The sequence below is a fragment of the Rhinolophus hipposideros genome (assembly GCF_964194185.1).
Source record: "Rhinolophus hipposideros genome assembly, chromosome: 10".
Taxonomy (NCBI): Eukaryota; Metazoa; Chordata; class Mammalia; order Chiroptera; family Rhinolophidae; genus Rhinolophus; species Rhinolophus hipposideros.
Genome location: NC_138056.1, coordinates 39,871,199 through 39,888,333, shown reverse-complemented (window position 1 = coordinate 39,888,333; position 17,135 = coordinate 39,871,199). Strand labels below are relative to the sequence as shown.

At 45.4% G+C, this 17,135-nt stretch overlaps 1 protein-coding gene across 4 annotated transcripts in view; it reads right to left on the bottom strand.

Moving 5' to 3' along the window:
• Nucleotides 1–17,135, bottom strand: part of DKK3 (dickkopf WNT signaling pathway inhibitor 3) — a 42,008-nt gene that overhangs the window by 20,441 nt on the left and 4,432 nt on the right. For all 4 annotated transcript variants that reach the window (XM_081061948.1, XM_081061951.1, XM_081061950.1 and 1 more), the window contains exons 3-4: nucleotides 15,229–15,363; nucleotides 12,476–12,556 (exon numbers count right to left, since the gene is read on the bottom strand). In XM_081061948.1, coding sequence (XP_080918074.1) covers nucleotides 12,476–12,556; nucleotides 15,229–15,363 — 216 coding nt within the window. The remainder of the gene's footprint in view (nucleotides 1–12,475; nucleotides 12,557–15,228; nucleotides 15,364–17,135) is intronic.

The following is a 17,135-nucleotide window of genomic DNA, read 5'->3' as shown; positions in this document are numbered from 1 at the left end:
GTTCCTACATACTCTCAGAACTTAGAGATGATGCCTGTACAGGATCTAGTTTCTCGGAGTCTGGTATTCTGCGACTCAGTCCCCAGGCACACGTATGTACTGGCAAGAACTGGGGTGACAAGGAGTAGGGAGATTATCTTCTTTCCTCTGTCCATCCCAGAGTCTTGGGGCTGGGCTCTTCAGGAGAGTGGGTGAAGTCGTCGCTGAGCAGGGACAGGCTCCGGGGGTGTGGCAATGTCATCCCTCCTGACACAGCAAAGACCTCCAACGGAGTCCTCTGTGTCCTCTGGGCCATTGGGGAAATAGGCCTCAGAGGGAGAAGGCGGTTGGGAGCCACAGCGAGAGGCAGGTTCAGACTGCCTGCTGCAGCCAAGGCCTCAGGCATTCCCTGAGGGAGACTAACCTCTGCTGGAGTCCTGAGCAGCAGGAGTCTAAGGCTTCTCACCTGGCCACATAGGTGTCAGACGGCAGATCTGGGACCACCGGTGCACTCCCACATTTGAGAGGGGCCCCGACCCCAGCATTGTCAAGAGCTCCCACAATGCTGGTAATCAGAATTTGCTCAAGTTTCAGTTTGCTACAAATGGGTCTTCCCATCCTTAGGATTCATCCACCTGAATGGAGGTTGATATCCCCGGGGAAACTGGGGATCGAGTCTCCTATACAACGGGCTGGGGGGGGGGCGTGTATTCCACTCCCGGGAACGCAACGGAGGGATCCCCTTTAACAACCTCCATCTGCCTGCGAGGCCCTGTCTACACCTGAATGATCAAGAGGCCCCCATGTGGGCACTGACCACTGGCCTTCTTTTAAAAGAGGAGTCTTAACCTTTTCTGTGCCATGGACTCCCGTGGCAGCTAAATGAAGCCCCTAGGCCCCTGTTCAGAATAATGTGTTTCGATGAATAAAGAAAAACACAAGGTTACCAACAAAAATGATTGCACTGGAATAGAGTTAGAAAATAGTTTGAGATCAGTGTTTTATGGGCTTCTTTATCCATACTCTGAATAGTAAGATTTACTGGCAGTCTAACAATGATCTTAATTCTAAGTAGTGGAGCATAAGTGCTTTTTGAAGACATCAGCAACAACAGTAAAAGAATATGAAAATATCTGCGATTGCTCTTATAACAAAGGTACTGCTAGTAATACTGTGATTTGTTGCCTATATTGAAGATGGGAGGAAGTGCTGCTTTAAGTTAAAACTTAGTGAAAAGGGTGTGTTTCTATCCAGCTAAAGAAGGTGACTTTAATGCACAGCCAAGGTTAAGAATCACTGTTTTAGTGCCTTCAATCTATGGCACTTTTAAAAATACATCTCAAAGAATTCCTTTTTAAAAATGTGAAAAGAAGAATATTTAAAGCAAAACAAACACAAAGTTGTTTTCCACTTTGCATAAAAAAGTCACTTTCCCAGTCCATTGCCAGGCTGCTGGGTTGGGGAACCAGCCTGGCATTCACCCTGGGCCACAAATGAGCTCCCAAACCCCTCATTTCTGTCCTTTTTCCTGCTCTCAGCAATCATTCTCTCCCCTAGCAGCACTGCCCACAAAGTTCTAACACAGTGAGGACTAAAAAAGGGGCTTGTGGAATTGTTAAACCTTTCAAGTTGAACCATTTATGTTAATGATCCTGGAAAAAGCTTTAATATGTTTCAGGCGTGGAAAAACATGACTTGGCCTCATTTTGCTCACAAGCAGCCACGTCTTATTTGCTTCACCTTGGTGGGATGGCAGGGAACACGGAAAGCTTCAGCTGTGTGCAGTGGTATAGGGAAGGTGGTCTTGGCATAGCCAGACACCCTGGAGCCACCCATCATCACAGTGATCCCAATACCACCCATTGAAGCACTAGCACCAAGGAAGCCACCCACACCACCTGGTATCTCCAGCTCCCCAAGCCAAGACCCAGACCACAGACTATAGAGAGGACCCACTCCCCCATGGTGAGCTCCCCAAGTCGGCTTCCTTCCTCAGTTTTCCTTACTGGGCAAGCCTGTGTAAGTCATTTAACATTACTGGGCCTCAGTTTTATCATCTGTAAAATGGGAATGATAAAACCCAACCAATGATGTTGCCAGATTAAGGGTAATAAGTGGTATGGTGTCCACATACCATGGCATGTGCCAGTCATTCAATGAGTATTAGTGACTTTCCCACCTGGCCCTTTTGTAAGGTAGTGTTACATAGTAGGAAAAGGCTTTGGAGTCAGACTTATTTCCAAATTCCAACTCTGCCACGTACTAACTGTATGATCTTGGCAAGTCACTCTGTGTTTCCTTTTCTTTAAAGCAAGACTAGTAAGGCCTATTTTAGGTGGGTGTGGTAAGACTAAGGAAAAGAGCATATATGAAATGGTCACACATTATCTGGCACATAGTAGGTGCTCAATGAATATTAGTTCTCTTTCCTTTTTCTCAGCCTCCAAATCCTAGCAAAGCTGTCAGGCGGAGGGGAGCAGCTCTGCCAAGGTAGGCGTTGAGTGTTAAGTATGGGCCTTTGATTTGGCCTTTCTGCTACAGGGTGTGTGTTCTCTCTGGGGAAGGAGGTCCCAGTAGACATCACTGGGAAAAGCAGGATCCCAGAAGCATGGAAAAAGCAAGGGTGTGCTGGGTGGGAAACTTGTACATGTGGGGCTGAGCCTAAGTTCTGCTGCTTCCAGGGCTTGAGAAGGATGGAGTCTCTGGCCTCTGCCCACCTTGAGCCAGTGCAGGACCAAAAGGCCTGGGGCACAGGCCTTCCTCCATCTTCTAGGATGTCTTCCATCCTTACCACTACTCATGAGGCACTGGGATCTTTGCCTTTTGTACCTGTTTCCTCTTCAGGGAGGCCCTGAATTATGAGGCTCTGGAAAATTCAAGCTATTTCCCCGTGGCTATATTTTCCACACCACATCACTGAAATGCTCCAGTGGCCAACTTTTTCAGATATGGACACATGCTACCCACTTAACATACTCAGCTCAGCTTACCAGATTTGGGGCATGACTGTAAATTCCCTGAGAGTATTAAACACGTCCCTCTCCATCCTGAACCCCCATCCTGATCTAGTTCCCTTCCACTGACTCTGGCTTTGACCCCAGAAGAGGAGAAGGACGAAGGCCTCTCCTGACACTGTCTTCTGGCCCTCCCCCCAGGCAGCTGTCCCTACCACTGGTGGGAATTAAAAACCCACTGCCACCACCACAAAACCCTCTTTCTGGGGCCAGAGCTTCCACCTGAGCTCCCTAGAGTCTGCAAAGCCCTAATCAGGAAGGGGGTGCTCCTGGAGCCTGTGGGATTCCTCTAGGAGACCGCGGTGGGGGATCTCATAAAGTAGGGGGTAGAGGGACATAGATTCCCAATGGTCAAAAGAAGACATTTTTGGATCCTAAAGATGACTCTCCAAGATGCAGCTTGAGCCTGTGTACACCCAGCCTGGGGCAGTGTTCAGAACATTGGCTGGAGGCTAGGGTATCGTGAGGACCTCTGGTTAGTGCACAGGCAACCGCTGGGACCGGCTGGGAAGGCCCTGCTTTGACCAAAGGCGGCACAGCCTGGGGACTTTTGTACAGCCCTACAGCTCATGTTTGGGCTCTTGAGTCCCTAGTTCATATGGTCATGGAAACTAAGAGGTAAAAAAATGTCCCAACTCATGCTCCACTGGTGGGAATGTACAATGGTGCAGCCACTGTAGAAAACAGTATGACAGTTTCTCAAAAAATTAAAAATGGAATTATGATATGATCCAGCGATGCCATTTCTAGGTATATACCCCAAAGAAGTGAAATCAGGGACTCAAAGAGATAGCTGTATGTGCATATTCAAAGCAGTATTATTCACAGTAGCCAAGAGGTGGAAACAACCCAACTGTCCATCGATGGATGGATGGAAACAAAATGTGGTATATGCACACATACAATGGAATATTGTTCAGCCTTAAAAAGGAAGGAAATTCTGACACTTGCTACAACATGGATCAACCTTGGAGATTGTGCAAAGTAAAAGAAGCCAGTCACAAAAAGACAAATACTGTATGATTGCATTAATACGAAGCACCTAGGATAGTCAAATTCATAGAGATAGAAAGTAGAAAGGTGGTTGCCAAGGGCAGAGGGGAGAGGAAGTAGGGATTTACTGTTTAATGGGTGTAGTGTTTTAGTTCTGCAAGATGAAAAGAGATTGGTTGTGAATGTACTTACTACTGAACTACATGCTTAAAAATGGTTGAGGTGGTAAATTTTATGTTATATATATTGAACCACAATTTTAAAAAACGTTCCATTAAGAACACAGGTTTTGGAAGTTTTGGAATTGATAAGACCTAAATGATTTGTTTGGTTTTTGTCTTTTCGTATAGGCTCTGTTGTATAACTTCTCTGAGCCTCAGTTGTTTCACCTATAAAATGGGTCAATAGGGTATCTGCTTCGTATAGTTGTCATGCGGATTATGTGAGGGGAAGCTGGTCAGATCCCAAGCACAGTGCCTGGCACACAGCAAGGGCCCCAGAAATGGCAGTTCTTACCTTCATCCTCATCTATTATTGCTATTGCCATTAGGTCATTAACTATTACCGAGCACTCAATCACATCACAGCACTGACAGGTTGGTCTGAACTGTTCCCAGGATTAACCCTGAACATGAGAAACAGGCAGGTTTGGACAGGGCTTGGTTAATCTGGTCACTTTCTGAGTCACAGTGACCAAATGAGGGAATATTGTGGTCTTTATGTTATTTTAAAAGCCACACAAAATGGACTGGTGAGCTTTGTGAGTTTTTCAGAACAATGCCAAAGATCAAGGAAGGCCGGGGCCACATATCTTACAGCCAGGATGCAAAGGCCTCCATGGTGCATGTTATCCAGGCTGGTCTGGAAGGATCCGCAGGTCCTGATAGTGGTGGACAGCCACAGAGCTGCACAGGGGAGCTCTTCAGCCCCAGGCTACTGAGAAACCACAGAAATTGGCTTGTTCTGCAGCCATCAGCCTAATGAGATTTCAAGTTCAATCACTATCACTTATGTGGCCTCCCTATTGGCACCAAGCAAAAGCGGAGTGTTCCATTTCTAACTAAAAGTTTCCAGATTCGGAGCCCCGAAGCCAGGCTTTTTGTGGGGCATAAAGGACTTGAACTTCAGCAGAATTAAGCAAAACCCTGTCCCTCCAATGTCTCTGCCACCCAAACCACGTCTTCCTGACTCTGCTCTGGGGACTGTGCGCAGCCTCAATACACTATGAAACAGTATAGGGCACATTAAAGCATTTCAGATGCAGGATATGTTCCTAACGCAGCATGTATTTCTAACTCCTTGGCTGAGCTCTCAAAGCCCTTCTTGATCTAATTCCTGCCTCTCCCCAGCTTCATCTGCTGTCCCTCAAGGACATCACCCCCTACTCCTCAGCTCTGGTATTCTAAACTCCGTGCTCCTCAAACATGTTCTTATTTCCGCATGCCTCCTTGACTTTCAACAAAGAAGACTTCTGCAAAGAATACCCCTCCTCTCCACAACTGAGAATTCCTAGACATCATTCAAACTACAGCTCAAGGGCCACCTCTTCCAGGAAGCCTGACAAGAAGTGTGAAGGGTCTGAGATTTTACTTGCAAGGTGAGAAGTGAGCCTTCCACAGCTTCATGGATGCCAGCAGAAGACATGAGACTCCTGGATCAGAGACAACGACTTTACTGCTGACAGCACAGAAGCAGCAAGAGCTTCACATGTGTGACAGTTCCCCTTCCCCCCTAGTCCCATGCAACAATGTGGAGGGGCCCAGGTGGATGCTGTGCATGCAGTGAGTGTGCCTCACAGACAGGAATGTGAAGCTGAGAGAACTCCCAGCATTTATAATGGACTGCATGCAAACCTGCCCTCTGCCAAGGAGGGAGAACCAGCTCTGTCCTCCAAGGCTGCTTGCTATACAAACATGCTTGAAAAGATACTCTGGAATAGGGCAAGTGTTGCCTCTTTTTAAAAGATGAGCAGAAACGCCAGAGACCATGAAGAATTATCTCCCGACAGTCTTCCCTGGCTACCTGATCTGGTGCCCATGCAATGCTCCTACCATGCCCTGTACAACCTCTGCTTAGGAAATATGAATCCACATTGTAGTGACCTATTTTTTTGTCCTCTACTAGCCTGGGTGCTCTCTGACATTAGTGACTATCTTTTACATGGATCTACCAAACAGTGCTCAATGAACGTGCACATAAATGACTGAGTTGAATAATTAATACTAGGAATTTTGATAGCCATGGTTTGGGGGGAGTCAAATAATAAGAACAAGTGGCTGACACTTACCGACAGCTTACTCTCGTGTTCTAGGCATTGGGCAGTGATTTTTTCAACCAGGATTATTTTACTTTCTCCTCATGACAACACCATCTGGAAGGGGCTTTTATTAACCCCAATGTACCTAAGGGGAAGCTAAGGCTTACAGCAGTTGAGGAATTTAATCAAATGCACCCAGCTCATAAACAATAGAACTGCAGTTTGAACTCAATCTGCCTGTGCTCGAGCCCTCCGCCACTGGACTGAAGTGCTTCTCCTACCAGGAGGCATGTGTTTGGGGTGTTTGTGGAGGTCCGGGAAGAAGGAAGGAACCACCGTGCCTGTTTTGTTGTGTTTACAAGGGTGGAGGCAGAAGCCTGCGTATCACCATCACCTACTCCTTGGTGTGAGGTGGCCCATCAGCTGCCTCATGTGGACACGGCACATTCAGCTCCCACTGGAACTCCACACCTCCCTAATCTGGTCTTGGGAACCAACTGGAATGCAAAACTGACCTTTCTCCCTGAAGAAGGGAAGCAGGGATGAGGTCAATCTGTGGAACACTCTGTGTTTGCTACCAACTTACAATTCTGCAACAGCCATTCCCCTGGACCTTACTAATAATCAAAGAAACATAAACGTAAATGATCACCCACCGGCATACCCGCTACAGAGAAAGGCTGGTGACATGCAGTCTCAGAAATTGCTGCTAAGAGTAAACTTAGTACAACTTTTCTGGAGGAAAATGTGGTAGCATCTCTCAGAACTTTAGATATGCACACCCTTTGACTTAGCAACTTAATTTCCAGTATTTATACAATAGAAATACTTGCAAAGTCGTTCAAAAATATAGATAGATGTCCACGGCAAAATTGTTTGTAAGCTCTCTTTAAAACATTCAAAAATATAGAAATCGATAAAAGTAGCTGCAAATTTCAATTCCTCCAGAGATACCTACTATAAATGATTTAGTGTATATTTTGCCAAGTTTTTTTTATGCATACTTTTTTCTCACAATGCGATATTTTTATGTACTGTATATATAAGGTATATTTGTATATATGTTGCTCTGCAGTTGCTTTTTTTCACTTAACATTTTATTGAGGACATCCTTTTATACCAACTTGTATGAAACCTATATGAAACTCACAAACTTCACAATATTTTGACTTTTGGATGTAGAATCATGTATATTTGAGAATCCCTTCTTGAAGGATATTAGGTTAAGGAAAGTACAATTTAATACAGCCAGGTTATAGCTCAAAAAGAAATGCCTACTCCTTAAAAATTGCTCACCCACGTTAACTTTCTTTACTTGAGGATTATTTAATAATTTCTCAGAATGATCCAGAGCACTTCAATTTTCCCTATAAGTTTTCCCTACTGGATTAAGCCATGAGGGCCTTATAGTGGGCTAGAAATCACAAAAATCAACTCAAAATATAAATCTAGAAACACAAATGTACCTAAATGTCCAGTTATAAGACTGTGGAAATGTACAGTCACACAAGACTATAGCATCACTCTTAGAACCCCAAGTCTGTTGTTTCCTATAGAAACCAGTAGTCATCTGCCAACCTGAGGCCCATCCTGGAACTTGTCAGCACCTGACCACCACCTATTCTTCTTGTCGTCTGTTATGGCCCATCCTTCCCTCTGTTTCTATTCCCAACACCCTGACTTGCAAGGACAAGAACAGCAACCTTGCGGCTAGGAACACAGAGCTTCGCATTACTTAGAGAGGGAGGCAGGGCTCTGGAGAACTCAGCCCAAGGCTGAACACCATGAAGGAAGAAAGGCCTGTGGAGCCCTTGAACATATATGCTCAGCTCCCAGGCATTCATTCTTTTGGCAGTAGGTTGCTGGGAACCAGGGGAGAAGCCAATTAGAACCCAGTTTTAATTACTTTTCAATATAGTGAGCCTTACACAAAGAGCTTTGAGAAACCTTGCAGTTATTAGATCCTCACCCCATTTTGTGAACCGGAGATTACTACCCCATTTGATAAATAAAACAATCATAAAGGGTAAAGCTTGTAAGGGTCAGGGCAGGGTTTGACCCCAGGCTGGCTTCCCACTTGGTTCAGACTTCCTTATTCTGCCTCCAGACTGAGAGAATGACAGACAGGGAAGGACTGCATTTCCTGGGACTTGGCCACTTCCGCCTCCCTCCATCCAGTAGGACTCTGCAGGAGGGAGGGACTTTGGTAACTGCCTGAGTTTCTCTAACAGGCCCATGCCCTCCCCTAGTGCACTTCTGTTAAAATAAACCCCCAAGGCCTTGTCAGCATGGTGTCCTCGCAATTCCATTAAATTGATAAGGACAACTCCAGCGTCAGAAATCAGGGCATAGGGAGCCAACAAAGCCGGCACCCCACCTGTGTTTATTCTGTGATGAATGAACACCTTGGGGGCAAGGAAGAACCTGCGGCCTCATGGAGAAGGCAGTCATTCAACACCCTTGTTGCTCCCACAATCTGGCTGGGTCCCCCTGGGCTTTGAAGTGACAAGATGCTTTCCCTTTCTGTTCAATGGGAAACCAACAAAGAACTCCTGAGAGGTGCAGCCCCAGTTTCCCTTCCCATTTCTCCCAGTCTTCAACACAAGTAACAAGCATCCTCACAACAGAGAAGCATTGGGTTCACACTTGTAGAGAATTCCATTGTCACTGTCCATAGTCCACTGGGACGGGGTCAAAAAGGCGCTGTCAGCCCTGATCATTCCTGGGACAAGGAAGTCACTCCAATCGCTAATATCTAGATGATTTGGGAAGTAAAATTTGTCTACTCGGGGCCTCAGAAGTTTTGACCAAGATCTGGGAGTTGGTTGTAATGTAATTGAACCTGTAAGTTCAAATAAGGTACATTCTGCTGGAAAGACAAATGGACCTACTCTTTTATATCATATTCTCCTGTGAAAACAGAAAAGACAACAAAGGCAGGATGTGCTGAGCTAGGTAACCGTGAGCTGTATTTGAATTAGAGGACATGTCCCTTCATAATGGTGTCTTGGCTAATTGGGCCAGATTCTTCCTATTTGGGGACACAATGCTATAAATAAAAGCTGCCCATTGATGCATAATGGCTTGTCCTCTCTCTAGCGTCCAACAAACCACTTTCCTCTGAACCTGAACCTTACCCTGCACAAAAGAAGCACCGCATCAGTCAGCCACCCATTGGCCCGTGAAGGGAGACAGGCTGGGGTGGGGGTGGGAGGGCCTCTGCACAAAAGCCTCACAGAAAGACTTCAGACCCTATCAGCAGCGCCGGTGCACTCAGGTGAAATAACAAGCCGCAATGTCCTTTTCCCCTTTCGCATTTGAATGTAAAAACAGACCAATACCTTGCACATAGTGCTAAGTTTTCTAGACAGGCGTATAGTGTTACTGTCTGTAATTTTCCATGGGCCTCCTCGGGTTACCATACATATTAATACACATACCGGCATTTGAAGAAAGGAAAATGGGGGGGAGAGCTTTGTGATTATTTTTAATTGAATTCATCTGGGAATTTTAAATCCTGAAAATCTGGCCCCTGTTTACAGTAATTTGAAGGTTTGAACAGTATATGATTTTGTCCTTTTGAATGGCAAATCTCCCTTTTCCATTTAAGAGAAAGTTTCTGCAGCACGTAATGCATTTCAGAGCCAACTGTAAAAATCATTAAATTATAAAACTATAGAATGGGACAGTTGTGATAATGTTCAACCGTTCACGTTCCTTTGAAGGCAATCTAGCCTTTATAGCTTCCTACTCAGAAAAAGGAGCTCCCCATCTCTGTAAAGATGATCCTTCAGCCACCCTTCAATTAAGTTAGGTCCATGGTGACCCAGCAACCAAAGAGCAGTCGAATGGAAGAATTCTGTGGGCCTCTGAAACTAGGTCTTGCTTCTCGGACTTACGGCAAACCACTCTGACAATGGTCTGGTACACAGACCATCATTTCTGAACATGACATCGCTTTCCCAGGTGGCTTGAAAAGTCTCCAGTCTGTTCTCTAAAGACCCGGGGGATTCCCCAAACACTGGCAAGACAAGCATCAGAGACCCGAGGGCTCCCTTCTAGCCAGTCAAATTGGAATTTACTCTCATAGACAAACCGAGTGAGTGAATAGCTTGAGCAGGAATCAAGAAAAACTTGGTGAGTCTCTACCTTCTGAGTTTCTTGGATCTCTCTCTTCATCCACCTCCTGCATTCTCAGGAACACGTATACAGGGGTTCACATCAGGCACTGCACAAGGGTGCCGCATGTATATCCTGCATCTCACTGGGATGGACATGTGAGATGGCGTGGGCAAGCGTGGAGGTTCTGGGCCTCCCAGCGGAGCCTGAAGCACGGACACACACGGCCATGCACACTCGGGAAAGCTGGCATGAACTCGCCGGCTACAGCACACACGTGCAGGCAGCTGCTCCCTGACCCCAGCACACGCTTGACACCTTTGAGCTCTTGTCTTTCATCTGCCCACCACTCTCAGAGCCTCAGTTCCCCCACTATGGGGCTCAAAGCCTGACACGATCACCTCACTGGGGGTGGGTGGGGTGGGGGTAGAGGACAGAGCACAGAACGTGAATGTTGCAGGTCACGTGTGCAGCGGGGCCTCCAGCAGATTCCGTTGTGCTCTTAGCCAGCGCTGCTGCCCTCTGGGCACTGGTAGCCTCCCCAGAGCAAAGCTCTATCAACGTGCAAGCATACACGTTTTCAGTTTTTTTAACTTGAGAACAACAGCTTTTCTTTCTAATTCACAGCCCTAACGAGTTCTGTTTCCTCTGCTCTTCCCATTCCATGGCTTCTGCTCAGGCTCTGCTTTCCTTTCCTCATGGGGCCCCAAACAGAGACGTAAATCTGGAATACCCGGAAGCTTTTCCTTCTCGCTACCCAGACTGTACCCTATGGCTATTTGTCTGGTTTTCGGTTTTGCTTCCCTCTCTCTCTTCCCACCTTCAGAAGCTGGCCTCTCTTCCCTCCTGATCTTAGTCAATCCGGTTTTTGTTTCAAAGGCTTCTGTACTTTCAGAGTTGGGAGAGATGGTGAGAGTCATGGGGAACCGGAGGTGACCCCACTTTTAAGTGACAAACTCATGCTTCCAGCCTCTGCCTCTAGGGCTCTTTCCATTTCACCACACGGTTTGCCCCCACTCACCCCCAGAGCCCTTGAATGGTAGACCAGCATCACACAAGACCAAAGGGAGCCCTCAGCCTTCAGCAAGTGTCTGAGCAATGTACCAACAACCAGCAAAAAGAACCCATTGATTACGAACCATGTCAATATCACCTCCCTAACTATTATGGATACACTGGTTCTCTCTCTGAAATTAGGCTAAACGAGAAGAGGAAAATTCCTTAATCCCCTTGGAAGGCCAGAGATGCATTTTGCACCTCAGAGGGGATGACTGTGTAATCAGGAGTTTCTATAAGGCACCTGGGAACACGGAGGCTGGTCCTTGCACTCCCCACAGAGGAGGCACATTTTTACTGCTTACCGCAACGCGGGGCAGTCACCTGGTCCACTCGTCAGACATCTGCTTCTAACGCTAGCTACTTCTTTGAGAGGATAAAGTACAGTTGAGTCACCTCTGGTCTGGGAGTATGGAGACTGGTGACCCTGATTGCATCATCCCTGACCTGTGTCTACGTCTTCTTTCTGTAAAATGACATCTATTCCAACTTTAGGACTTTCTAATTCTATAAAAACCATCTTCCTCTGGACTAAGCAACAGATAACTGAGAAGCAGGCGCAATCAATCACAGGAAGCCAGAGCATGAAGCCTGGAATGGGAGGGTACCTTTTCCCCTTAGGTCACTGGGTTCTACTTAAGGGTTTTGCTCTCAAACTGCCTGACCAGGGCTGAAATTATACAAGGTAGGGGCCAGGCCAGAGGCTTTCGGGCATTCCACAGTCAGATGTACCAAGTCCTGCGGCCAGGGTCCCCAGTCATTGTACCTGGTCCTTCCTTGTTCCCCTTCAAGGCTGAGATGGAGCCATGCAAATAACAACTGAGTTTAATTCCTCTGTTATTTCTGATGCAAAGTGCATGGAGGCAGAGCCTGTTACCAGATGGCATCGGTCTGGTCAGAAATGGAAGAATCGGGGAATCTTGGCAGAAACGAGGCAGGAGAGGTGCCTGAGAGTCAGCCACCTCCTGCCCATGGTCTGAAGCCAGGGTCACCCTTGGCAGGGTGCACCAAAGTGTGTGTGCCTTGGGGTGTGAGCGCAGGGGAGATGACAACTCACGTGGCTCCTTTTGTCTTCCTCTCCCACAGACGTGATCACTGTCTCTGAAAAGACCATTTGTCCAGTCTGGTTGTTGGTGATCTAGAGAACAGGTACAGTGAATGTGAAATAGAAGGAACTCTGGGCAAATCCCACAAGTTTGTTTGCTCTATTTTCTGAAGCAGGGGCATCCAGTAAAGTAGAAAGACTGCCCACTCCCCCTTTTCTCTCTGAGCTCTACCAGCAGCCCTCAGATGAACAGCTTCTCCTCTGAGCAGCGATAATAGATATAACAGAGTCTGCCTCACAGGGATGCTTTGTGCAGGCATGAGACCGTCTGTGTAAAGCACTCAGCCCAGGGCCTGTCACCTAGCAAATATTCAGTGTGAGCTATTTTTATCGTCCTTGGGGCTCATCACTTGAAACTTAAGGTCAACTTTCTTTTCAACTCCAGGTCTGGGTATCTAATTGAACATTTGTCATGAGAAGCAAGCAGGTTTTAGCTACAGCTGCCCCACTCCTGATTCTGGTGAACTGTTTTGTTTCATCAAGAAAGTGCTTAAGTACAAGGGGAGATTTGGCCCAATATCTCTAGCTGCTGTCTGCCTCTGGTTCTGTCACCAGGAGCAGGCATCTTGGAGCTAAGGCTTAGAATCATGACATGGAACCCTGGCCATTCCTGCCCCATCAAGACTCTGTACTAAAAGCCGTGTCTAAGGTTTGGGTTGATGATAAAGGACAGAAATGTTGTGGCCCAGGAGCCAGGAGAGCTGTGATCTCTGAGCCCTGGCTCAGCTGCCAACAACTGTTTACTTCATAACATGGAACAAGTCATTTCTCTTCTCTGATTCACAATTTTCTCATTTCTGGATGATCTTTAAAGTTCCTGGCAGCTCTAACTATCACAGGAACTTGCAGCCAGAACAAAGTGGAAACTCTTAGCCTAGTTTTCAGTAGTGGGTCAAATTCCATTTCTAAGGAGATAAAGATCACGTCTTCGTCAACATACTTTAAAATTTTTATCCAAATAATTGCTCTCCCTAGCAGAGACGATGTCTTTTCCCTCTGTGCCAGATTTTTACAAGATTAACCAATGTTATATTTTAAAAAAAATTCTACAGTCTTATACATATTGGTTGCAGGGCTTCTCAGAGTCTTTATTATATCACTAGCAATGTGCATTTTTGTATGTACAAGAGGACAAACACACACGATGTTTTCCAAACATGAGGCTCTTCATGAAACAGCCTCTCTTTCATGAAGCCTGGCACAGGACAGGGCTCCACAGAAGCCAGCTGAGAACCCCAACACCGGGCTGATAACATAACTGTACTATGTTAACAACAGTGATAGCAAAAACAACTTGCTGTAGGATAGCACTTTACAGTTTACAAGGAACTCTCATATACTTTAGGGTATTTGACCCTCACAATACTGTAATGTAGATGCTGATATCCCTACTGCCAAAAGGTGGTCAGATGGGTGATGAAATGTAAACAATTTTTCAAAACCACACTAGTTACTGGGAGGATTGACACTTACGTGTTCTGACACCCACCCGGAGCACCTTTAAGAAACAGCCGGGCCTGTTGGCTCATCACTGTCACAAAGGATGACTTAATATTGGTTTTGACAAGAATAAAATAACCACTTTCGGAAACATTCTCCAGTTGTCAGATGAACAATGCTAAAGGATTCGGTTCCACAGGCCACTCATTCATTTCTCTGGGGGCGGGGTACACTCTGGAGCGGGGCTCGTCAGTTTGCAGTGGGAGAAGTGCCACACAAAGCCTACTTTATACTCAAGGCGATGGCCCATGAAAATTGACCCCTATATGCTCTATGGCACAGGAATGCTATTGTTTCAACAAGTCATTACCTGAGCACTCGAATAAAAGTTTGGCTCTTTTGTGAGAACTATTATGGCCTTACCTAGTGTAGGACTTGAGATGAGATCCGAGGTCAAGCTCCTGGATGGTCACAAAAGAATGTCAACTCTATAGCCTCTGAAAATGACCCTGAATGTCTGCACAGCAGACTGTCTTCAAGAGAACACAGCTTACAAAGTTTGCCCTTAGGGTCCTCTCAAAATCACATTGGAGACATCTCATCCTAGCGGCAGGCTAATGCTACATTCCTCTAAATTTGCAGTGTTTTCTTCTTCAAGTCAGATCTGGAACGAACCTGCTTGCTCCTCATGCCTAATATCACTATAACACTAGCAATGTGCATTTTTGCTAGACATGGGGTGGGTTGGAAAAACTCCGTTATAGAATTTTGAATGGATATCCAGTGAAGTAGTGAATATTTAATCTTGCTTTCCCTTCTGAAGACAACGTGTATCACATTTGAGTTCCTTCTAAGGAAACAGTGAAGCTGTACTTATCACAACATGGACTCCAGAGCCATTTCACTCTACAGAAACATACATAAAAACCTACGAGATAAGTTCCTCAAATTCACTACTAGGAAAGTATCTCTGTAGACCATTGTTTGCTGCCTTTTTTCAAATGATAAAAATCCCTGAACATTCCTTTGCAGTTGGGCTGGCAGGAAGCCTAGAGTTAAATTTATTGCTTAAATGAAAGAGCAAGTTAGATTTTTGATACATATTTCTCCCTTTAAACAGCTCCCTCACTCCCTCTGGTTTTTAATCTGTATTTTGCCCTCCTCATTTGTATTTTTGGCTTGTGTATCAAATAAGTAAACAAGACCTTACTTCTCGAATGGGACTGCGTGCTAGAGAGGGGAGGAAGGGCCACGACCGCCCTTACCTTGTGAATTTCTCGATGCACATGGATGGTATTATTTCCAACCTTCGTTTCCGTGTTGGTTTCATTGTGATAGCTGGGGGGTAAGTTTGCCAGGTTCACTTCTGACGTTTTACCAGCAGCTTCTTCTGCCTCCATCTAGTAAATCAATGAATTAAATGAGCAAAATTACTTTCTTTTGATACAAATCAGAGTCCTTTAGAAAAAAGAACTACTTCTTGTTTCCTTTTCTGCAATTACAAATAATGCTAATAATGATAGGTACCATTAATTGAGTATCAACTAGGACAAGACATCGTCATAAATGTTTTGCATGTATTACAGCCATAAATCTCACAACCTCCCCGCAAGGTGAGTGTTAATATCTGAGCCACAGCACCAGACACCTACGTTCTCTCCTTGAATATTCGGAGTAACCCTATGAGGAAGGTGTTTTACCCTCATTTTGCAGATGAATAAAACAAGATGAGAGAGAAGGGATCTGCATCAGGTCATCACATTGGTAGTAAGTGGCAAAGCTCGGATTAGAACTCGTGACAGTCTAGCTCCAAATTATTGTGTTTCCCCGAAAATAAGACCTAGCTGGAACATCAGCTCTGAGTCTTTTGAAACAAAAATTAATATAACACCCAGTCTTATTTTACTATGAGACCCAGTCTTATATAATATAATATAATATAATATAATATAATATAATATAATATAATGTAATATATAATATAAAATATAATACCGGGTCTTATATTAATTTTTGCTCCAAAAGACATATTAGAGCTGATGGTCTGGCTAGGTCTTATTTTTGGGGAAACACGGTATGTGATAATAACCTCTCCAGCATCTGCGGTCTCCTACTCTTTTCCAGCTCTATCTTTTCTATCACTAAACATGCCAGGCTGTCTTGCTTACAAAAATAAATAAATAAATAAATTGCCCTTGTCTTGCTCATCCTGTCTTTTATCTTAACTCCATTCTTCCCTTAGCATAATTTACTGGGGAGATAGAGGAGAGCCCCACACAAACAAGTTTGAGGAAAATTATGCTGGTTTCCAGAAGCCAATCAGGGGTTCAAAGAAGAGAGGAGAAAGGTTCCCAGGGGGAGGAGGAGGCTTGATTGGGCTGGTCTGAAGGATGGGTAGGATTTGGACAGGACCATAGGAGGGGGCAAAGCTGCGGCAAGCTGGATGAGAATGTGTGTTGTGGCGAAAGCAGAGGGTCCCTGCTGGTCACAGGTAACATGATGGATGGTGAAGTACAGAAGGACCGGCAGGAGATCCAGGGGGTAGTTCTAAAGTAGAGGGCACTGTCCTGGTTCTCAGCCCAGAGGGCATAGCCTGCCACGTTAGAATTTCTGGGGGTGGGACCTGGGATATCAATGAGCTTTTCAGATGATTCTGAGGCATTCCCTCCCTTCCACTTGCTCCCAGGTAAGAATCTCTGCTCCTGGCAATGGGGAGTTGCAGCATGTCCTGAAGACTAGCTGGGAAATAATACAGAGTCGAGAGAAGGAGGAAGAGAATCCAGTCAGGCGACTGGCTAGAACCAAGTCTGGGGGTAGGAAGTTATATCTGGGGAGGGGACTTCTAGGGGATAAAGTCTCCAAACAAGTCTAGAAGGACCAATCAAGCCACTGAGAGAGCAGTTTTAGAAGTTGGTTTGCCGAGTAATGTTTAGGTAGAAGTAGAAAGAGCAGACATTAGGTGCTGGAATATTTAACAAAATGGAGAATAAATGGAATGGAGTTAAGATAAAAGACAGGATGGGCAAGAAAAGGACAATTCATTCATTCATTCATTCATGTATGTATGTATGTATGTATGTATGTAAACAAGAAAGCCTGGCATGTTTAGTGATAGAAAAAATAGAGCTGGAAAACAGTAGGAGACTGCAGATGCTAGAGAGGTTATTATCCA